General features: G+C 53.0%; 1 protein-coding gene and 1 long non-coding RNA gene across 2 annotated transcripts in view; one reads left to right on the forward strand and one right to left on the reverse strand.

The window, feature by feature from the left end:
* Positions 1-23646, forward strand: part of Efcab6 (EF-hand calcium binding domain 6) — a 212828-nt gene that overhangs the window by 36430 nt on the left and 152752 nt on the right. Inside the window, exons 6-7 of the mRNA XM_013153159.3 lie at positions 2083-2171; positions 10652-10718. Coding sequence (XP_013008613.2) covers positions 2083-2171; positions 10652-10718 — 156 coding nt within the window. The remainder of the gene's footprint in view (positions 1-2082; positions 2172-10651; positions 10719-23646) is intronic.
* LOC134474879 (uncharacterized) lies at positions 5532-17407 on the reverse strand. The gene is made up of 3 exons (XR_010045789.1): positions 15271-17407; positions 9031-9383; positions 5532-7819 (listed from the first exon to the last, which is right to left on the reverse strand). It is a non-coding gene; the product is annotated as an uncharacterized LOC134474879 (long non-coding RNA).

Here is a 23646-nt window from a genome sequence, read left to right on the forward strand (position 1 = left end):
ATTAATGGAAGCCCAAGTGGAAACCCACAATTCTAGCGAAAGGTTTCCCGGGGATCCACCCTCCAGTTCCAGGCTGCGTTTCCTTTAGCTCCCACATTGTTCCAGAGTGTTTTCATGGTTGGCTAGGACGTGAAGGACGAGGAAACTTCGCCCATATCGTGCCCCGTTTCCATTAGTTCCCTGCTTTTCCATTAAACCTAATGGGCATTTTGTGTGTTTAAATGTGGCCTTATTCCCCGGGGCATTTCCCACGGACGGCTTTGCAAGTTGATTGGTAAACAGATCCCACAGAAAGAAGGAAAAAAACATTCCCTTCTGGGCCTGGTGGTTGTGCCCTGTTGGAGAAAAATGCTTCTTATTTGCAGTCTAGATTCATGAAGCTTTTTTGAACAATTATGTTTATTTAAAAAATGTAACTTCTTATTTAGAAGTAATTTCAACCTTTAGAAATTGTGCTGTAGGAATGGTACAGAGCGGGGCTGGGGATTTAGCTCAGCAGCATAAGTGCCTGACTTGCAAGCAGGTGGTCGTGAGTTCGATTCCCGGTACCGATAAAAATGAAAAAAAAAAAAGAATGGTACAGAGAAACACTTCCCCCAGGACAGCCTGTCACGAGCACTAACCCTGTCATGAACACTGTGTTTGGTTTGCTCCTCCTGTGATCTCTCTTATCTCTGTGTGTACATGTGTGTCACAAACACACTCAACATGTATATAATACTATTTCTTTCTTTCTTTTTTTTTTTTTTTTTTGTCTTTTTTTCCTTTTTATTGGTACGGGGGATCGAACTCACAACTGCCTGCTTACAAGGCAGGCGCTTATGCTGCTGAGCTAAATCCCCAGCCCCATAATACTATTTCTAAAACATAATTGGATAAATTGCTTGTATCACAGCTCTTCAAAATTAAACAGTTCAGTGTAGGCAAGGGGTGATTGAAATATATAGTGAATGTTTAAATTTAAAAATTTTTGCTGGGCATGTAGCTCAGTGGCATAAGCGCAAGGTCATGAGTTTGATACTGATACTGAAAAATAATGAAAAATTTTTGTTGCAATAAAAGACACAAGACGATGAAGCCCCTCAGAGTGCGCCCCCATGCTGATCACACTCCTCCACCGCACTGCCCCCTCGGCAGCGGCTCTGAAGTGTGCGTCTACACGGTGTGCGTCTACACGGTGTGCGTCTACACGGCGCAGCAGGAAACACAGTGAATGCTGTCAGTGGGCACGGAAAGCCGGGTTGGGACAGCATGGCGGGTGCTCGTCCACCACCTCATCACATGTCGCCCTGGGTGACTTCTGGTTCTTCCCAAAGGTCACAGTGACCGTGGGGGTAAATGTTTTGAATTGATTCAGGACATTAAGGCAGCTAGGACAGAACAACTCAAAACACTCATGAAAGAGCACCCCCAGAGCTGTGCAGAAAGTGGCGAGGACCCAGGACAGCTGTGCTTGAAGCTAGGGGCAGCTTTCGGGGGGCTGATGGCAGTGTGTAACATCTTATTTACCATAACGTCTTATTTATGTGTCGCATTATTAGAAATAACATCTTATTTCTGGTCGCATCTCCTGTTTCCTGATGAGAACTAATCTCTTACATAAAAGCACAGCACACCCACCAGCCTTAGTAAATTAAACAGTGAGCTCACACTTTCATTTACTTTCCGGTTCAGATGGACCCACTGGACCCAACAGCACCCTTTACAGAATTTTAAATTTAAAATGACGTTTTGCCCTGAAGCAGTATGACTACAGAAAGTTCATACGACGCTCAGAGTGTAAAATTGAACTCTGCCTCAGCTTCTAAGACGTATGTGGAATATTAGAATATATTATCCTAATTTTATTTAAGGTAGATTTTAGATTTAGCATTAAATGTTAACTTTGTAGCTCACTCACTGACTTTGAGCACAGACTGACCTTTATCTATACCTGTCGGCCGGGACAGCTGGTAAAGGGTTAGCAGAATGCCGTTCCATTAGTAGTTTCTCCGTGGCACTGTGATCAGGAAACCTGCCACGTGGTCCAGTGCCTGGGCCTGACCTCCCTAACACGCCGTCACTTTTCTTGTTGGAGTATAGATCCCTCTCACCGGCTCCGGCAATGTGCCCTACCTTGAGTTCCTGTCTAAGTTTGGCGGAAGTGATCTAAACATAAATGTTATAAAGAGGTAAGTGTTTTGTTTGTTCACATGGAAATATGAAATCTGAAATAGCGGTACAGGCCATGACAGAGTCATTAAGCTAATCGTGTCCCCGGGTTTCCGTATCTCTGTGAAGCATGGTGTCACACATAAGCTAAATTGTGTGGTCTTGATTGGCTCGGGTCACCCTAGGCATTGGTAAGCGCGCTTCAGGGTGTGTCTGGGGGCCACGAGGGCGTGACCTGCGGTCTCCATCTGGTCCTGACCCCTTCTCTCTGTTGCCCTGCTGTGCTCCCCGGATGCCATGAAGCCTGCTTCTCCGTTTTCTCCTGCCATGTTGCTCCTGCCTTGCAGCCAGCTGACCGCAGACTGAGCCTGCTGAAGCCGTGAGCCGGGCCACACTGCTGGGTGCTGTCCGGCCACAGGGAATCTGGCTGATGTGGACGAGTTGGCGGAGCTTGTCCATATAAGTTTAGTGGACTTAATCTCAGCAACATTCTATTTAGAGATGGTTCTGACACCTATATACCATAAATTTCAGAATTAGAGATGTGATATAACAATGAAATGTAAACACAAGCAGAAGTCAGATACACACAGATGCCAATACACGTCATGCAATGTGTTTCAGATTTGGAAATAATGGATTTTAATTTCAAAGTGAAACATTAAGAAGCCAAAGTTTCAGTCCGTTGGCTTTTGTACACTGTCGGTGTTGTTCCTGGGAAGTGACCACTTTCTGGGGGCCAGAAAGGGAAAGCTAAGCCTCCTCCTTGTTGGAGCTCCCTTAGTGTCTCCTGGCTGCAGCCGAGCAGGGGCTTGTTTTCAGAGTGACCTTGATGCCGTTTATGACCTTTGTGTTTCTGGAAGCAGCAGAGTCCTTTGCTCCTAGTGAATGATTTAGGAAATACTGTTTTAATAACGTTTGCCAATTACCTAACTCAAAATGAGTAAAGTGAATCTTTCCAGGAGTCAAGCAAACGTTGACAAGGGTTAGATTGGTCCTGAAATGGTAGCCGATTTTGCTGTCCCCGGTGTTGCTGTCCTGAGTGACTGTGTCACCACCACGGCTTAGGTGTGAGAATCAGGGCGGCGGGGAGACGGGGAGCTGATTTGCGGAGGGCACTTACAGGTGCGGGAATCTGGGGGTCTTTCACACAACAGCATGAACATACTAACACTACTGAATCGTGCACGTAAAATGATTAGATGGTAAATTTTGTTACGTGCTTTATAAAATCACAGCTAAAATAACTCCTGCGGCATCTCCGGTGAGAATGGCGAAGGCTGTGTCAGCGACCCGAGTGGGGGGCTGGCGGGGGCCCCCGGTCAGCGGCAGAGCCCTCGGAAGGAAAGCACCGTGCTCATGCGCATGAGCGCTGCCCTGCCTCTCCTGGGACTGGGCTAGTCACCGCCTGAGCAGCTGTAACAGAACAAGGACAGCCCACTGACGGCTCTCTTCTGGGGGCCCCTGCACCCCGCCTGGCTGTGTGTGGAAGCAGCGTGAGGCCCTCACCACGGGGCCGCTTTCAAAGGCTGTCGTGAACTTTCAGGGCTCTAGAACTACAAGCCAAAATGTCAAAATCTACCTTTTTTATTCATTAAGTTCCAAGTCTCAGGTTTCCCATGACAGCAGTGGGAACTGGGCTCAGGGACGCTCTGGGATCGGGAAGGCCTGTGTGCCCCGTAGTGCCTGCCCCTTAAGCCTGGGTCCCAGATCATTTTCAGGCTCACTCAAAATAATGGTAGTGGCTTTACAGACTGTGTCTTCATGCTCTTGACCTAAAAGCTTCCCCGTTTGTGGGGTAAGGTTGTTGCGTGGATCATAACCTCATCTACATATTCTTGGCCAGAAAAACTAAACGGCTGGAAAAACTGAAAGCAGGGGGCGCTTTTCAGTCCGTGTCGTGTCGTGCAGCCTGAATCCAGGGATTTAGATAGAAAGGACACTTGCTCTCTTAAAGGGCACAGGAGACAACGCCCAGGGCGCCAGCTCAGGTGGGGGACGCCAGCAGCGCGGGGCCTGCGTGTGCGGCCAGGGCAGCTGCGCTCGAGTGAGCAAACGTACAAATAGAGGAGCTGACAGGAAACCCACCTGTGCCCACACCGGCACCGAGCGAGCAGCGGAGACATGGTAATTACAAGTTGATTTCCACGCAGGGCTCGGTCTGAATTAATGTTACCTGTCTGGCCTGAAAAGTCTGAGACCAGGGCTTGATTTACAAGCCATTCTGGATGATGTGTGCCTTTTGTAGAGGGCTGATGACTCTGCCACCTAGCTCTGAAAGAAAGAATCCCTGCAGATAAAGTGCCACGTAATGTCAGATCTCACACACACACACACACACACACACACACACACACACAAACGCACAATCTTAAAAACACAGGAGGAAACAAAGAATGAGGACTCATACCCAAAAGTACGACCTGCAGTAGAACCCTGAGTGCAAATGCCTGAAACGGTGGAGCTATCAGAGAGATCATCTAACCGGAGGGTCTCATATGTTTAAAGAAGTAAAAAGAGAGGCCTCCTCTTCTCCTGCAGGTTCCCTGGAGACAGAGGACAGTGCTGACACCAGGGAAAAGCTGCCGTCCTCTGAAGGCTGTGGGAGAGCCTCCCCGTCATGGAGGCACAGAAGCAGCTCTGGAGCGAGCAGCAGGCCAGGGACTCACTCGCTTCTTCAGAGAGTTCCTCGCCCCTTCCCCAGCCCAGGGAGTGGGAACCCTCTGCGGGTGCTCTGGCAGTCATGGTAAACCGCTCCCCGGTTACAGCAGGTCTCAGCAAGGGGCTGAACCCCAGGAGGAAGATTTTTCTAAAAAGTTTGGACGCCAGTGGACAGAGACCTAATGACTGCGAACTTTCTGGCGTGTATTAGCTACGACTCAGCTCTGTGTAAGGAACCTCCACGGAATGAATGGATTCATCAAAAACGCTGCATGTCAACCCCAGAGCACCCTGAAAGGCTGGGATGAGAGTCTGCCCGCTGCTCCTGCCCCTCTGTGGGACTGCTTCAGATCTGCACTGCAGGGCGAGGAGGAGGCTCGGGCCGTACCAGGCTGCCTCGTCAGTTCCTTTTCTTTTCCCTTTGGTATCAGGGATCAAACTCAGGACCTCACACCACAGGCAGGCGCTTGTGCCACTGGGTTACATCCCCAGTCTGTTTTGTCTTTTGGAGACAGGGTCTCACTGTGCAGCTCAGGCTGGCCCTGAGCTCACTTTGTAGCCCAGGCTGGACTCCAGCTCACACTGATCCTCCTGCCTCAGCCTCCTGAATCCTGGGATCACAGATATGAGCCACCACGCCTGGTGATTGTCATAGAATTGGCACTCTGTTGATTTTTTTTATGGTAAAAGTTTATTTACTGAAGGATTTTTTGTTTTTGTTTTTGCTTGTGTGTGTGTATTCAGGAATCCTTTGGCAGAGTGGGTTATGTTTACACTTTTTTCTACAGGAGTGTTTTGTAAACTACGGCACCGACCTGTTGCCTGCCTACCTTACAGAGTCAGCCAGAGGGCAGCCCAGCCGGCGGAAAGGGTTCGGCAGTGGTTTTACATCACTGTCCGGTGATACCAGGAGACAAGGGTGGTGTTCTTGGTAATATCTAGCTGGGAAAACAAACTTACGGACAGACTGTAAGACTTTTGGAGAATAAATATAATTATGCTGAGGAAAATTAAAATGGAACTTCTGGTACTGAAAAATACAGTAACTGTAGATATAAAACTCAGCGGACAGCCGAACATAATGGTAAACGTGGTTGAAAAGAGGATTCATGGAGTGGAAGATAGACCTGAAGAGATTATCCAGAACGCAGCACAGGAAGACAGATATAAATACAGAGCCAGCAGTGAGAGGCCCGAGAGGAACTTCTGCCTTGGGACCTTCTGCCCAGGTTTCCTTCTTTGTCTGTGCTGCTGTACCAGAACGGTAAGCCTGGGTGATTCTCAAGAACAAAGACTTATGCTTCACGTTTCTGCAGGCTGGAGAGTCCCACACCAAGGCACCAGTGCCGGTGACAGCCTTCTTAGCTGCACTGTCACACAGGGGAAGGCTGAGGGAATATCTTGTATTCATGGCGGTAGCATTCAGCAGTCTGGCTCTAGCCCGCCCTCCCAGAAATATGCCTGGTGGATCATGGTTCTACACTGCCTGAGCCCAGGGCTGCTCGGAGAGGCTCCTGGATATGCCGGGCGGGGCCAACCACGAGGCAGCGTGAGGACTGAAAAGGTTGATTTGCTTCCGAGGTGTTTGGATCTGAGTGATGAGGAGGCTTCTTGCCTGTGACTGCAGGAGCTGGGAAGGGCAGAAGCCGGACCCACGGCTGTGCGCAGCGCGAGCGCCTCGGCTCTGCATTAACAGGAGCAGCAGCCGTCTTTCGGGAGCACCCCAGAACTGTTCTGCCGGAAGGGGCACACTGAGCCTGTGAGTGTCGACTCTGATGGACACGTGGGATATTTTCAGCCACGTGCTGAGGAAAATCCCCTCTGCACATCAGGTCGTTGTCATCAGGGCTTGGAAGGAGAACAAGACCGCACAGGACACGGAATTTATAATACTATTTTAGGGTGGTCGCCCAGAGTCAAACACAGGAAAGTGCAGGAAGTCTGTCCTCAACACTAAAAACCTAGAAAATCCCGCTGAGGGCCTGGATCCCACAGCAGTGTCCTGCATGAGTCCAGCTGAAGACCTAGAGCCCATGACAGTGCTCCCAGGGGTCCCCGGGAGGCCTAGAGCCCACAACAGTGACTCACGCCAGTCTGTTTTATGGATCTGCGCTGGGAAGGCCCAGCGGTCAGCAGTGGCAGCTAGAAAGTCTGTGCCAGTGGGTTGAGGGTTCCTCACTGGAGCCAAGAAGCAGCGCTCAAAGTGAGGACCAGGGCTCCCCTGAAAAGTACCACAGCAGTGCTCAGTGACAGGGAGGTTCTGAGCTCCTCGATGATAACGGCTGAGTCCCCACCAGGAAGCCCGGGTGACAAGCTTCTCCTGGAGGTTAAACAGCACACATCTTCCCCTCCGGAGCCCAGGAAAGGGTAAAGTAAGGACCAGGGCTCCCCTGAAAAGTACCACAAACAAACAGTGAAAATGATACAGGACTTCAAAATAAGGTAACAGGAAGTCAACAACGGGTACCATAATGCTTCTTGTTGTCTTCAAAATAGCTGCCCATACCATCAGACATAATAAAGCAACACAGAACAGAATAAAAGCAATCAAAACAAAACAATGATAATGATACAGGACTTCAAATAGGGAATTAACAATGGCCACCACCCTCAGAAGAAGATCCCTGATAGATGCTACACTGCATATTGTTGTCCTCTAAATAGATGCTCAGACTGCTGGCCTTTAACCTATGAAGTCAGTCAAACAATGCAGACATTAAGTTTCGTTTTGTTTTTTTACTTCAGTAACTATCTTCTTAGTCTGTGCTTCTCCAAATCGGCCAATTGCCTGGTGCAGGCTGGGGCTGGTCTCAGCACCTCTTGTCTCCCAGCCCGCATGCTGGCTGACTCACAGGAAGGGGTTGGCTTTTTCTTGGTTCTCTTCCTGGGATACATGGCTGCTGCTGGCTCCCTTGTGCTGCCTTGGCCCACAACCAGCACTGGCTCACAGGAAGGCGTTAGCGTCTTTTCTCTTCTCTTCCTGGGAGGCATGGCCACTGCTAGCTCACTGAAATGATTTTTAAAAACACTCAATTTAAGAGAAGATTAAGATAAAAGCAGAAAAATCTAGAACAGATGGTACAAATAACACAAATTTATGGACCTGTACTTATATGCACATTATAAAACATTAAATGTAAAAAGATTAAATATTCCAGTTAAAAGACAGAGAATATCAGACTACATAAAAAGTACAGCTACTGGCTTTGAAAAATAGAATATTTCATAAAAAGAAGTAGGTCGAAAGATACAATAGGGGGAAGCAATATATCATAGTAAAAGAAACTAAAGTGGAGGTAGCTATGTTAATTTCAGGCAAAATAGATTTGAGTCATAAGCATTTAATTATAATAAATGTTCTGTTTAAAAGACAAAGATTGTCTGACTAGACAGCAACTAGAAAGATCCCACCAAGAGAAAATCCTAAATACTATATAAGCATGACAGAGTATGAGAAGGATTTTAAAGGCCACCCCATTCAGTGATAATCTGCAGAGACCTAATGTCACTAAAGTGGTATCTGATCACAGATGTTATGGGTGAGGTTCTTCTGTAGTACAGAGTGAGATAGAATTTGGGGAGAGAGGTCTATTAGGGGTAAAAAGTGTGGGTAGAGGGAGCAGCTGAGTCCAGTCCAGGCCCCCATGCACTGGGCCTGCTGGCGGGCAGAGAGGCAGGCAGGGGACTGCAGGAAGCCCGTGTCTGCTGGAGTTCCGAGTCACTGGCACCGTGCCGTGTCTTTAGCTGGGTGGTGGCTACATGGGCATTTGATTTTTATTCTTAGCACTGAAACTTATGCATCTTTTCCCTTTGCTGAGACACCTACAACTTGAAGAAAGGTTCATTCACACTCACAGTTTAGAGGTTTTTGGCTCATGTATGGCTGGCCCACAGGCAAAACAGCATGATGGAAGGGCCTAGCAAGCGAGGGGGAGCTGCTCACATCATGGTGGTCAGGAAGCGGCCAGAGAAGGGAAGGGCCAGGAGGGGGCCTAACCCTCCCAGGCCACACCCCTGGGACCCGCCTCTAACCAGGCCCCGCCTCCCAACAGCAAGTCAGCTGTGGATGCTGCTGGGTGCCGTGGTCCCACGATCCACTCATTCTCCAAGCACGTGAGACTTGTGCAGGACACCCCAGGTCCAAATCATGACAGTATGTCATGGTGGTTTGCATCTATTGGATATAGCATTACAACAATTTTAAAATATTACACTTACCATCACATCGTAAGATTGGACTGCTGACCAGTCCTGTCTTTAAGGAAGACCCTTCAGCCCTCTGAGCCTTGGAGTCTCCTAGGTGACATGCAGGTTAATTCCTGCTCTGATGATGTGCAGCTCCTTCTGCCGTTAGTTTGGAGTCCAGATCCTCATGTGGCAGAGAGCGCACCGAGGCGGCCTCTTCCCCTGGCGTCTGAACTCAGCAGGGCGCCTCTTTGCTCCTCCAGCGCTGGCTCCCTGCTTCCTGCCTGCTGACACTGGATGTGCCAAGTGCTCAGCTGCACACTGCTGCTGTGTGTCCTGGAGAGCTCTGTCACCCCACAGCATTTCCATGGCACTTGGTCACCAAGCTATTTTAAAAAAAATTGTTTTTGGTACCAGGAATCGAACTTACAACCTCAGGCTTTTCTGGGCAGGCACTCTGCCACTGAGCTACATCCCCAGCCCCTCACCCAGGCTTTTGTTGCCCATCCTGTCCAAGAGTCATCCCATCTTCCCTGACTCTTTTTTTATCCCTCTGCATACGTTTATTTTCTTCACGGACCGTTGGTATTTGACCTTACTTATGTGCCATCTGTCACCGTTACCGATAAATGACAGCGTCCTGCTGGTCAGTGAAGGCCGGGGTATGGTGCGGACTCACATCAGCTGTCACGTCCTTCCTGTGAGGACACGGAGCCCTGCAGTGCAGCAGGAAGGACGCGCAGCCGAGTCTGAGCCCATCGCCTGTCCTTGCTCCTGTCGACCTCCATCCTCCTTCCTGGGGAGGCCATTGGCTCCAGGTCGGTAAGGTCAGGACAGGTGTCTTAGTTACTTTTTACTCATTGGTGAGACAAAATACCTGAAGCCCAAAGTTGGGAAAGGAAAGGTTTATTTCTTAGTTTTTTGGAGGTTTCAGTAACACTCATTTGGCTCCGAGGCAGGGTGGCATGGCGGGGCCGCCTTTCATGGCGGCTGCAAATAGCACGGTGAAACCTGGCAAGAGCTCATGACACACCTTCTTCCTGCCATTATATCACATCCTGGCTCCAGCCCTGGGCCAGTGCAGCACTCACACCCCCATCCGAGCGCTAGACAATGAGCCAGTCACAGATGCATAGTGCAAAGCATGAGGCCATAAACCATGACAACCGCGGTGGTCCCTGACCCAGAGGCCCCCACAAGATGGAATGGGCCATTCTCTTAGTCACTTTCTTATTGCTGGGACGCACACCCAACACTTGAGACTTATTTTGGCTCACGGTTTCAGTCGGCTCTCAGGCAGGAAGGTGGGGTGGAAGGCTCTGAGGGAGGAAAAGCTGCTCACAGCAATGGGGCCAGGAAGCAGAGGGAGGAGGGAGGAGGGGGAGGAAGTGCACCTTCCGGCCACACCCCAGCCAATGCCTCTCCTCCCCTTCTCACCGGCCCCTCCTGGTGCTCATTTAGGGTGGATTCACCAGTGTTGTAACCCGCTTCCTTCCCTCACTAACCAGATAGGGAATAAGTGTCAGTGTCATTCTATGAATAGATGTTTAGAAACCTCTGCCCTCTCTGTAAGTCCTGCAGAAACATTTTGGTTCATGTTTAGCAGATGTTTGGTCAAACATCTTTGCAAAGATATTATGTTTTTATTTTTAAGGGGAGGAGGGCATGAAATGGACAGCTGCCGGACCCTGAAAGAACTTGAGATCCAAATTGGAGAAAAGGTAAGGGCAATCTTTAAAAACACAGTTTATCGGCCCAGGAGATGACAGGACCCAGGCCCCGCCTTGTCATCGGGTTCTCCCATCAAAGCCGCCTGGCTCAGTGAGGCTCACAGCACAGGCCCATGTATGTGGCGTCCCTTCTGGTGAGCAGCCCCGGCAGAGGTCCTGGAATCCTCCTCACGTTCGCATTCACTGTGCATCTGTTTATTAGCAGGGCTGTTCTGTGTTCGTGGTAAGACTGAGCAGGTTTTTCCTTGAGAGGAGGAGGCGGAAACGACTGCTTTGCAGCAGTAAATGCCAATCAAGTGCAGCAGGGTAAAAATAGCCAGGCCAGCTTGAAGCGATCCATATTTAAGCCCGGAGTAATTTAGCCACAGGAGCGCAGTGTGCGTTCCGAGGAGGCCTGTGGCCGCGTTGTCTGCGCCCCTGATGGTTAGGTCTCGGCTCCAGCTCAAGACGACGGGAGGAGGAGATGGCAGTGTCACCAAGGGCTTGGAATCGGCTGCCTTTTTAAAATGCATTTGAGCCTGTCACTTATCCGAGCAGTTTGAGAATCCTGTTTTAATTTATTTGATGCAATATGTTGGTTTGAAATGTGACAAGTTTTCTTCTTTTTTGAACTCTTCTGAGACTTTCCTACATTTTGAAATCAAAAATACCCAGAGAGGCGCAAAATGTTTGCTTCAAGTTTCCTGGCTGCGACCATGAACGCCAGACAAGTCATCTTGATGTGATGATTTTTATAGCGTTATGCATGCCTGAAAACCTGTTTGGTTGTAGCTGGCACCAGCAGGGACCTTGACAGAATTATTCCTTTCTTCGGTTATGGTCCGCTGGTTGTTCTGTTAGAAATCCGGGGTACGAGTGGTACTGTTTGATTTGCGAGTGCATCCTGGGACAGTCAGCGGTTTACAGCGTCTGTCCTGACAGCATGGTATCGCTGCAGGTAGATACCAAAGCATCGCTTCGCTGGCGGCCGTTGTGATGACCAGCACTAAAGCCGATATGAGCAGCTGTGAGACCAAGCTCCCTTGTGGTCAGGCCTTCCGCTTAATTCCTTTCCGCCCAGCCTCTCCCCACGGGAAGCCTCCCCAGAAGGGTGGAAACGGTGCAGTCCTCCAGGCTTTTCCTGAGTGGACGGGCCAAGGTCCAGGCAGAGGAGCCATCCGTGAGAGAACTTGTCAGCCCCTGTGGTCACCCCCTGCAGTCGCTCGGTCTAGCACACACAGCAGCCCACCTTGCTCACGCCCTGACTGGCAGCCAGGTGGGGGATACAGCAGATCTCAGACCCAGGTGCTGTCCTGGGCTCTGCCATCAGCCGGCCAGGTGGCTTGAGGCATGTCCTTGTCCCTGGGGAGGTGACAGGGCCCCTCGAAGGCTGTGTGTGATTAGAAATACCCAGCGAGCAGCACAGGAGCTCTGAGCAGCCACCCTTGTGATTCCCTGAGTCCGCTGCTTGTCTTTCCTTGTTCCTGTGCAAGGAGCCGGGTTTCTCAGCCTCCGATGCATTCCTGTTTCTCCCCCGGTGCCCTAGCTGTCTGAGCCGCAGCTTCTGAGAGTCCGCAGAGAAGGCCAGGTGGGGTGGCCTCTCCTGTGTCCTCACGGGAGGAGCCACTGCCGGTCCCACAGCACTGGTGGAGGAGGAAGCCGTCAGCTCTCAGGGGGGGCTTCCATTCTGGAAGGTCCTGAGTTAAATCGGGGGAAGCTGAGGCTCCCTACTGGGGCGTGGGCCAGAACTGACTCAGGGCTGCCGGCCCCTCCAGGCAGAGGGTCCTGGCTGCTTCTAGGACAGGCCTTGGACCATTCTGAGTTACTCAGGGCTACAAGGAAGAAGACAAGAAAGCAAGCCAAGCCTCTGGCATGCAGGACGGTGCGTGTTCGCCTTCCGGTTAGTTTGTGGGACTAAGCTGGCTCTCCCACAGGCCCTCCCCAGGCAAGCCTTCTCCAGCACCAGGCTGTGGGGGAGCAGGTGAGGCTTCACCAGCTTTGCCAGCAGGAGCTTCTAGTTGCCTGCAAGAAGGAAGGAGGTGGATTCGGGGTGCAGGGCTGACCAGCCCGCATCTCCTTGGGCTGCCAAGGTGTTGCCACCGCTCCAGGCGTGACATGCAGATACTCTGCATGTCCTAATGTATAGTGTCCTCCAATATGAGTCTTCAAAAATCTGCTTCCCCACATCTTACAGCCCAGATTGTACCCCAACCCCGCAAACTGCCAACTTAGTAATAACAACAGCCAGCATGCATTGAGTACTTCCTAGGAATTCCTAGTGCTTCCTGGGAGGCTGAGGCAGGAGGATTGTAAGTTTGAGCCCAGCCTGGACAATTTAGTGATTTAGGGAGACCCCGTCTCAAAATGAGAAAGTGAGGAAAGGGCTGGTGACGTAGCTCAGTGCAGAGGCTCAACCCCCCCCCCCCGCCCCTAGTGCTGCAAAAAAGTAATAAATTAGGAAATATGGCACTTGTGGGAGAAGGCCCTGGAGGTGTGGCTGCTCTCCACAGGGCAGACTGGGAACAGAGGGGACCCGACTGGCAGAGGACACGCTGCTGGTGGAGAAGCCGCGGTTCTGCCCCCAGCAGTCTCCAGCAGCACCAGGGGAAAGGGGTTGCAGGCACCTTTGCACCCAGCCGATGTAGCCCTTGGCCGGCTCCACCTGTGAGAGCATCCAGCAGCCGTGAGCTTGTGATCCTCTCTCGCCCATTAGCACCCACCTGAGCCCGTATCTGGACGAGGGCTTCTCATCGGTTGCCACCGTCCGCTCCGCGCTCTCCTGTGTCTTCCCAGCTCCCTGCCTACCCTGGGCCCCTACTCCAGCCTGGGCTGGCGGCCAAGTCCGAGACCTGTGATGGATAGTCTGTTCACTTCCAGAGGGGAGGAATCTGCCAGGGAAGGGAAGGGGTAAAGCAGAGCTCTGGTGTGTGGCCGGGTACTGAGTTTCTGTCTTCCCGTTTTGTCATCCGTGGGTTCCCACACGGAGTGGAGGTGGAGGAGAAGGAAGAAAGAAACCCCGCCCTGCCCTGGAGATAGCCAGGGGCCAGCTGAGAGGTTACTGAGCAGTAGGAGCCGCTGTGACTGTGTGAGGACGCCATGCGTGTTTGCAGAGGCCAGGCCTTAAGCTGGGTGGGGCAGCACCTGCCTGGGACCCCAGTACTCCGAAGGCTGAGGCAGGAAGATCCCAAGTCCAAGGCCAGGGCAGGCAATCTACTGAGAGTCTGTCTCAAAATCATAAAATCAGCGGGTGCTGAGGACATGGTTCAGGGGGAGCCCCGAGTTCAGTCCCAGCACTACAGAAACCAAACAAACAACACGCAAATCCTCCTTTTCCTGGCACACAGGGAAACCGAGCTAGCTGACTACTAGACTGTAAGGATGGAGAATGCAGTTAAAGGAGCATAAAAAGGGAGACAGAGATCTGGAGCCCCGGGTGTCCACTCTCATCCTGACCATCCAAGCAAGAGAAACCCCGGAGAGAGAAGAGTGCCCCAAGGCCCGGGCACCATGACGCTGGAACACCTGGTCCACCCCGGCGGCCGTGCCTAGCGTGTGCCTCGGACGCCAGTGATCCCGCACACATCTTTATGGGGCTGCCGCGTGCTCGGCATTGTGTCCAGGCAGCCTGAGTCATTTCGGAGGCAATTAGTAACAAGCAGAGGTGCTAAGCTGCCTGCCAGCTCCCGCATCCTCACGGAGAAGAGACAAAGGTGGGGGGGGGTCCACGGGTCTTCTCCCCAGGAGGCCGATCTCCCCCAGAACAAGAAATTACAAAAACAACAACAACAACAACAACAACAACAACAACAACAAAACCGATTGCCGGAGGAATAGAGGAAGCAGTTGTTAGGATCAATGCCAGCTCTTAACCACCTTAGCGCTCCCCACGCCACATTTGTGTGAGGGAACGCAGTCCTCCTGCCCAACAGAAAGGCTGCAGGCAGGCCGTTTACCAAAACGCGGAGGCTTCGGCTAATCCCTGAACCCCCACCCGCCCGGCAGCCCACCTCTGCTGCACTCGGGACTGACTGCGGTCCCGGCAGGTATTTGAACACATCTCCCCTTTCAGCTGAAGAAAATATTAGCATATCTCGGAGCTGTTGGGACAGATTGTATCTGTGGCACTTTTTCCTCCCCGCAGAAAAGCCTATCAATCATAACTGAACATAGTGATTAATAATGTCACAGCTTTTCTCCAAGTGTCTCCATGCAGCTAAATAAGAGTGGCGCTTGCGTTTTGATCTCAAGGATCTCACACCACAAAACTATCAGTTGCCGTTTTATATAAAAATTAATTAGAGCACTTCTATACCAGGGCCTATTTTTGGTGGCTCTATTATTAATTTACTGGAGGCTTCATGAGGAAGCTTCAGCAGAGATTCGGTTATATCACAATTTATGGGCATTTCAGGCTTAAATTTATCTTTCTTCTTCTTTTTTTGGTACCAGGGATCAAACTCATGACTTTGCGCTTACCAGGGGGGTGCCTGAGCCGCTGAGTGCCCAGCCCTGACTTCCTTCTCTCTAAGTAACGTGTTCCTGCAGGCCACGGGAGGGAACTGACCTGCAGCGGTGTCTGGAAGCTGCCTGGAGCTCCCTGGATGGCAGCCCGAGCCCTGGCCCTCGCTGTCCCTGGGACCAGGCTGGCCCGTGACACTGCGCGGTGGAACCTCAGGGTTCCCTAGGTGGCTGTGATCTGAGTGGGAAGGAGGAGAAGTTGCTCAAAGAGGAGGAGCCGTGTGCTTTGAGAGGAAAGCCAAAGGGTGGTGCGTGGGTTAAGGCTGCAAAGGAGACGGATGAGAGGCTCTGTGGTGCCCACACTGATGGCTCCTTCCGGGGTCCCCTGCAGTACTGTCCATGGACAGAGCACGACTTCCGGTTGGCCTGCTGGCCCGCTCCAAGGAGCCTTCCTCCTCCTGTTTTCTTCCCTTACAATTTTTTCAGGCAGCAGCTGAGGTCCAGTTCCTCTCCCACAGCCAGTGCTGTGTCCATCCACAGCTTCCTCTACGGTATTCCCGGCAGGACCTGACCCAGCCACTTCTCTCTGCCCCTTGGCCGACTTAACGGCCTGCGTGGTCAGCATTTCCAGTCTGTGCCTTGTCAGCAACATGCTGTCAGGTTTTTCTGTCCCCTGGCACCCTGCACCCTCTCTTCCACAGGAGGCAGAGCTGTCCACACCCCTGCAGGAGGAGCCCCAGGGTGTGCGGCTGCACCCTGAGGTCCACGGGCTCTGTCTGAGCCGTCAGAGAGGTGCAGTCTGACTGCTCCGTCTGCAGTGTCTGTTTTCCAGGACCCTCGGGGGGCTTCCTTGTTTGCTTGTTCACGGATAGAGTGCATATTTCATGGGAAGCGGGCACCTTCTGTCTGTCTCGCTTACCCCTGGAACTTCAGGGCTTTGACCAGTTCCTGGCACCCACACATACTCAGCAAATAGATGTGGGGCGACTGAATAAGGTTTGGTCGAAGAGTTCCCCTGGAACAGGCAGGGATGAGCTCATGAGAAGGGCAGGTGAGGCGTGTGGACAGTGGTATCACCACACAGTGAGGAAGGGCAGGGGAAGCCACGTGAGTCGGCTGGTGGGACTGCAGTGTGGCCCAGGGACAGTGCACAGAGGCAGAGACCGCGGAGGTGACGTGGCCACACACTGGAGAGACAAGACTTTGTGACATGTCCATGCGGTCTCACGTTTCTCAAGGGACATCGGGACAGGTCACATTTGAGAGGCAGGCTGCAGACCAAGAAAGATCTGAGGATTTTAACCCTAAAGCCCAGGGCAAGAGGATGCGTCGATCAGAGGGTTGGCATGAGAGGAGAACGGTCTTCAGGAGTCACTTGAGTGTCGTCACGGTGGCTTTGCTGCAGTTGGGCACCTGTTATCAGGCCCTGAAGGAACCCATCAGATCCCTCTTAACCCCATCGTCATCCTGCATTGCCGAGCTTGTATGTGGAGCCCCCGAGGATCCGGGGGACGCAGTAGCACTAAGATCTCACTCTCCTGCTCCAGATGCCACAGTGGGGTGTGTCACAAGGTAAGCGATCCACTGCGGGTGCTTGGAAGCTCGTGTGTTTGTTGGAGAATCACCTTGACCCAGAGCACTGGAGCGAGAAGCGTGCAGGTCAGCTGAGTGATACGGCTCATAAACCCCAAGTCTGTGCAGCTCCTGGGCACCATGGAAGACAAGACAGCAGCTGGAGGCTGGCCTTGGATGAAGGTTCATTCTACAGGGCTCGTGCCTCCGGGGCTCATGCAATCTTGGGATTCACGGAAGCACAGAAGAAAGAAGGGGGAGGGCCCAGGGCCGGTGCCTGCGGGCCTCAGCTGGATCTACTTTTAGGAGAAGGAGCGGCTGTGGGGGTGACGTGGGCACTTGTGGCTCAGTGCACCCCAGGCGAACTCAGGGTTTTCCTCCCCACACCAGTGCCACACTCGTTGGGGCGGGTCCCCTTGCTGGAGACTGCCCACTCCCCTCCCCTTTTTCTTCCCCTCCACCTCCTGCTGACTCGGTCCTCTAGAATCTCCACCTTCTTGGCTGTTACTGCCCTGTCATTGGAGGGTTCACAGTGGATGCGGGGGCCATGGGAGCCCGGAGAGGCCACTGCAGAGAGGTAGGCGTCACTGAAGCCAGGCGCTGTGTGCACTGACTTGTCTGGCACTGGTCAGGGGCCAGAGGAACTTGTCTTGGGAGGAGCGCCCGGCTGGGAAGTGCTGGAGAAGATGACAGACAGGTCCCATCCTGGGACTGGCCCCGGCTGTGTGCCATAGCTGTGACCGACCCAGCCTCGGCCAGTCTAGGAAATGTTCCTTGGTCAAGCTGTCCTTTGCTCGCTTCCCTCCTGTGATTCCCAACATAGATCGGGGTGCTGGGGAGGTGGTGGCAGCCCACCATTCATCTCAGCCCGCCCATGCTCTGGTGAGCTGGGTCTGGGGTGCTGGGGGCCCCAGTATTCTTGACCTCTGCCCAAGGGAGAGCTGGTGTCCTGTGCCTGTGATCTGGAAAGGAAAGTCAAAAAATGGGCAGTGCTTCTTGTAGCTCTGGAACCTGTTTTGCATCACTTGACATATAACTTGGGGACATCTCTTTAGTCGACAGTCTGCATTTCTCAGTAAGTGGTCTTGTAAGCTGTGTTTTGCAGGTAAGCATTTAAAAAATTAAAATCAAACATAGGGGAGGCATCCACAGCCTGTGAGGTATAGAACAGCAGCTTTCCCTCTCATCTCGGCTGTAGGAAAATTCCAGGCTGGAACTTTGCTCCATCCCAGCAATGCTTTTGGATTTCTTCAGTGATTTTTTTTGTCTTTTTGAGACAGGGTCTTGCCATGCAGTTCAGGCTGGCCTTGAGCTCACATAGTAGCCCAGACTAATCTCGAACTTGCAACGATCTCCTGCCTCAGCCTCCCAAGTGCTGGGATTGCAGGAATGAGCCACCACGCCAGGCTTCTTCGGTGATTTTTTTGTCTGCTCTCTTCTCTCCATTTTCCTGGATCTCGTTAGGATGTCTTTTTATGCAAGCTTGTTCAGTTTTCGGTAAAGGCAGAGTGTGCATATGTTCCGTAAAGAAGCGGATGGTCTTTGGTCGGAGGTGAGTGCCCGGGTAGAGGAGCCGGCCCAGCCGCTCGGGCGGCAGGGAGCAGCCTTTGTTGGAGGTGAGCGGTACCCACATGTCCCTGCGTTGGAAGTTTGTGTTTATGAGCTTCTGAATGCAGTCTAATTTTTTCCTATCTGGTTTGGCTCATCTCTACCAGCTGGTAAATAGGAAATGTTCACGGTAGGAAGCCAATACTCTGCAGAGTGTAAACAGATGGAATCGATATAAAGTGACAAGTTAGACGGTGCTATTGAGAATACAGAGCCAGAACCAAGAACATAACAGTCAAGCTACTTAATTCGTTCCAGTTCATTTAGTCCTGAATAGTACTTCATTGCTCACAGCTGTGTTGGTCTTTTTTCCCCCTCCTTTCTTTCTTCTGGGTTGATAATGACAATTTCAAAGAAAAACTTTAATTAAAGATTTTATACAAAATAGCCAAAAGTAGAATAATAAGGGAAATGAGCGTTGATGTGTTTATTGTAAGAGAAATCCTTTTCTGCAGCTCCCTTTACATTTATTTCTTCTTAAATGTAAAACGGATTTAGTGGCGGTGACAGGAAGGTGCCAGACTGACAGCAGTGCCACAAAGCCCCCCATGCCGGGGTGGGGGCTCAGTGTGCTGCAGGGGGTGGGCTGTGGCTCTGACCCCCCCTCTGGTAGCAGCCAAGCAGGAAGTGGCTTGCGGGGAGGAAGTGAGCAGCGGGGGGCTCCGGGTGGGGTGGAGCGGGAAGGTGTGAGGGTCTGCGGTTTGCAGGTTGCTTCTGGCTTGCCAAGACTGTGCTAGCCTCCAGAGGGGCGACGGAGGCAGAAGTCCGGGGTCCACAGAGGCGTGAGGCCCTTCTCTCCTCCGATAAAGCCTGGGTGGTCCTATTTATTTGGGTTCTCAGCTTTGCTTCCCGGAGCTCAGAACGCTATAAAAAGAATTTTAAACAAAGAACGATGGGGAAATAATCACAGTCACTGCAGGCAGCTTATTGCACCATCTGAGCTCAGTGGGGCACGGAAAGGAAGCTGCGTGGTCTCCTCCCCGGCAGTTCCCCAGTGGCACACACATGTCTCTGCCTCTTGTTTGGTCCCTGACGGGCATTTCCCAGCAGACCTCAGGGCACCTGTAGGCAGTGCCCGGCCCAGCTTCAGACCTGATCCTGCCGCAGCCCAGCACCCTCCTCCTCCTCCTCTTCTTCCTCCTCCTCCTCCTCCTCCTCCTCCTCCTCCTCCTCCTCCTCCTCCTCTGTGATGCAGGCAGATGCAGCTGAGCTCTCCTCACGCCATGCTGCCTCCTTCTCCCCAGATATGGGGTGGCCATGGTGCAGGTCGGGAGGGGACTTGTCTCTCCGCATCGCTGACCTGGTGATCTCTCCGGGGAGGGTGGAAGGCTCGTTCCCCACCGAGTCCACAAACTGTGAGAGCTTCCTGATGCGGAGAATGGGCTCTGACTTAACCCTCTCGGGTCCCCCTCTGGTTCTTCTTACATCATCTTGCTGCCAGGGTGACTCCACTGCTGAGAAGTCCTCGGGGAGCTGGAAACATGCTTTCTACCTCCCGTTTTGTCTTAGCCCATGGAGGGTCACGCTTTCTGGCTGTGTCAGCGGTAGGTGACCAGGCTCCTCCCTACCTGGCCTCCTCCTGCCCTGTTCTCCTGTTGATTCTCAGCTCCTCCACGGGAAGGTTCAGAGTCAGTCACCAAGTCCGCTGCTCCTCTGTCCATCCTGCCTGTACCTCTCCTACCGATGCGAGGACTTCCTGGCTCGTTGCAGCTTCTGCTGCAGCACCCACCGTCCCTCATTCTACACCCGTCTCCCCACCCACCTGTCCACCCACCCACCCACCACTCACCCATCCCTCCCCGACCTGTGTACCCACCCAGCCAATCAGCTTACCATCTACCCCTCTGCTGTTTACCCATCAAACAGCTATTCATCCATCATCTGTCCCCACAGATCAGCTCATTCACCCCTCCACCTGGCCACTCACCCATCCACCCACCCACTCTACACGTATCCAGCCAAACATTCCTCTGTCCATCTGTCTGTCCAACTAGCTCCACTGAGAGCAGTTTTGTGTGCTTTCAGGACAAGCCACCATGCCTGGAAGGTGGTGTGTGCCTTCCCCTCCCCCATCTTCATAATTCATGAAAATCTTTTTTTCAGCTCTAAGATTGAACCCAGGGCCTCATGTATGTTAGGCAAGTCCTCGATCACGGAGCTGCATATCTCCGGAGCCCATTTTGAAATTTTATTCTGAGGCAGGGTCTCACTAAGCTGCCCAGGCTGGAATTGAACTTGCAATCCTCCTGCCTCAGCCTCCCGAGTAGCTGGGATTAGACTCATTCACCATAGTGCCTGGTTCTAGAATATTTCAATTTAAAATTTGCTTCTATTACTTTTTAAAACTTGAATGTTCTTATTCTTCAGTCACCTCATTTTTCTTCACTCCTGTGTGACTGGGCTTCCCTTCTTTGCTGAGATGCTAGGTAAGGGGTTCACTTTGTGAAGCCATGCTTTCGAGGTGTGAAGCTCTCTCTTCTGCCTCTCCGGAGGGAAGAACCCAACCATTTGGGGTCCTCCCTGTGGTCCCTGCTTACCCAGATCGGGGCTGCAAGAGTGTAGGGGGTGCAGGGGTGCATGATGGGCTGGGGTGTGGCACAGTAGGGCATCGGGTACTCCAGGCCCTCCGCAGGGCTTGGCGGGGACAGGGGAGCTGGATGAAGTCTGTCCCCAGGGGAAGGGACACGGGCAGTTTCTTCCCAAAACCTCAGGCCTGTTTGTTAGTTTGTGCACCTTGAGGTCAGAAATAGGTATTGTTTTGAAAATCCTCAGCTCTTTGTTTTGCATGTGTGCTTGTAAAACCCTGAGCTGTGTGGAGCTGGCTGAGGTCGGGGCCAGGAGTCTTTCTGTCTTAGGTCAGGCTTTTCTCCTCTCCAGCCTCCCCGCCCTCCTCCTTTGTGTGTGTGGGGGGAAACGTAGCCCAAACAATATGCAAATGAGTGGGCATGGCCACATGCCAGGAAAATCTATTTATGGATACTGAAATTTGAAATTCACATAACTTTTCACATGGCATGAAGTAGTCTTCCTTTGATTTTTTTCCCAAGTGTTTGGAGGTGTTAAAGCTCCCTTTGCCTGCAGGTATAGGGAATCAGCAAGCAGGGTTACCTTTCCTAGGATAGACAGCCCCATCTCCCTGTCGAGGAAGCTGGGCGCATCCGCCTTGCCAGGCCTGCCCGCTCTGGGGAGCTGCAGGGTGAGACCATGTTGCCATTTGTTACACTTGTGGAGCAGCAGCGGGCCCTTCTCCTGTTCACTGCGCCCCCTGTTCCCTCCCTGGGCGCCTCGGTCCTGCTGGCTGCCACTGCTCCCTGAGTGGGGGACTGGAGGTTGGGAAGGAAACACTGCCCACCAGAGCAGGCGGGAAGGAGCCTGTCACATGGTCGGGCCACCCTAAACCACCATGTGCAAGTCAAAGTTGGGGAATCGATTCGGCAGAGGGGAATTAGGAAGCCGGATGAGAAGCCACCAAGTCCTGCCCAAGAGTGGGCAGTGGTGGGGTGGGGCCAGGAATCTGGGGTGGACACAGTGGTTCTTCACCTCTGGGAATCCGTGAGGGCATCGGCTCTGCCCAGGTGGTGCTGAGCCCCAAGGACACAGCAGTAAATGTGGCCAAGAGCCTGGGATGAAGACAGAGGTGGACAGATCAGAAATGGTCCCGGGTTGAGCCATGCTCAGGGAGAGCCAGACGGAGTCCTGGGCAGCAGGTTGCTCCTGACTGAGACCTGAGCGAATGCAGGGAGGGTAGTGTCCAGCAGGGGGGACAGGAGGGCAGCAGCGGGCGGTGACAGAGGGAGCAAGGAGGCCCCTGCAGAGAATGGCCTGGGGTGGCACAGGCGCCCTCACGGGGCCAGGGTCTTCATTTCTTGCCATTTCCTTGTCTCCCGCTGAGTTCGGGGCCAGCCCTGGACCCTGGGGCCCCCTGACTGTGCCACCTCAGCTGAGCCTCACCATCTGCTGCTCTGCACTGCGGCTCCTGCCAACCTCAAGTCTGACAAGTGATAAGAAACTTGGAGACGTCGCTCTGGTGGGCGGGGGCTCGCTGCCAGCTTCGCTGCTCCCCGCTCCACGCTGGGCATCCATATGGGGTGCTTGGGGGTTTTTAAAACATGCAACGGCCCGTGTCCTCCTGCATTTCCCCCGGGGAGGCACATAGGGATGTGGCAGCGGGCAGTGCTGAGTTTCCTTGGGCCCAGCTTGGAGACAGGGCGGTGGACGGAGCAGAGGGTTACGCGCCTGCACTCCGCCCCCAGGGCTGGGTATCTCCCGAGGCCCTGCTGGTCCTGCGTGCAGGTTGTTAGCGGGTGGTGTGGAGAGGTTAGGGCGGGGCTTTGCACACACCTGGCATTTGGGTAGTGATCACATGATCTTTGTTGTCATGGCATCAGTAGCCAGTGTTGTCATTCCATTCAGTGGTGGTCAGGCTTGTCTGGCCTGCTCGAGGCCCTGGGTTCTGGTCCTAGCAGAAGGGTAATGACTGGATGGTGTGTGTGCGTGCGTGTGTGTGTGTACGTGTGTGTGTGTGTGTGTGTGTGTGTAGGGGGCAGTGGCTGTGGAAGTATTACCACACAGCTGCACCCCCGTCCTGCCTGCCCTGGGTGAGTGGCCTGGGACTTGAGGGGCCCTGGAAGTGTTCAGGGGTCCCCTTCTGTCCACCACATCAGGCCCTGGGGCATCCCCTCAGAGGTGGGGTCTTGCTGGGGAGGGGGGGCGCTTTGCAGATCTCAAGGGGTGCCGGTGAGCACAGAGGCCACCTGAGGCGGGAGACGGGAGGGCTGGGAGCAGGTGGAGCTGGAGGTGGAGGGGTGAGGGGGAGAGAGCAGGCCTGGGAGGAGTGCTGATCTCTGCTCTCCAGGGACTGGCCATCACAGGGGTGCAGAGCGAGGTGCAGGGCTCGCATGGCCCAGGCAGGAGCCTTTGGAGACACAGATGCCTGCAAAGGGGGGCAGCGGGGAGCAGGTGAGCTGAGGCTTTAGGACCAAGGCCAAGCAGTACCCCTGAAGTAGGGACAGGGGAGGGAGGCCACCAGTGCCATCAGCTCTTGATGTCTGGGGCAGGAGAGCAAGGACAGCTGTCCCTGGAGGGGCTGCAGCGGGCATCCTTTCTGGGCATTAGGGTTTCTCAAGTGCAGGACAGAACTTGAATACAGAGAAAGCACCAAGGAGCCGGGCGTGCAGGTGGGAAGGGAGCAGACCTGTCTGCCGGTCCTCCTGTCACCCTGTGAGGTTCCTGCTGTCTCTCAGGGCCCAGGCTGGTCATGCGCTGGGTCCAGAGATGTAGAACAGACCCTCCGGGACTCAGC

The sequence above is a fragment of the Cavia porcellus genome, unplaced genomic scaffold (genome assembly GCF_034190915.1).
Source record: "Cavia porcellus strain 051 isolate PalLab524CR breed Dunkin Hartley unplaced genomic scaffold, mCavPor4.1 scaffold_40, whole genome shotgun sequence".
Lineage (NCBI taxonomy): Eukaryota > Metazoa > Chordata > Mammalia > Rodentia > Caviidae > Cavia > Cavia porcellus.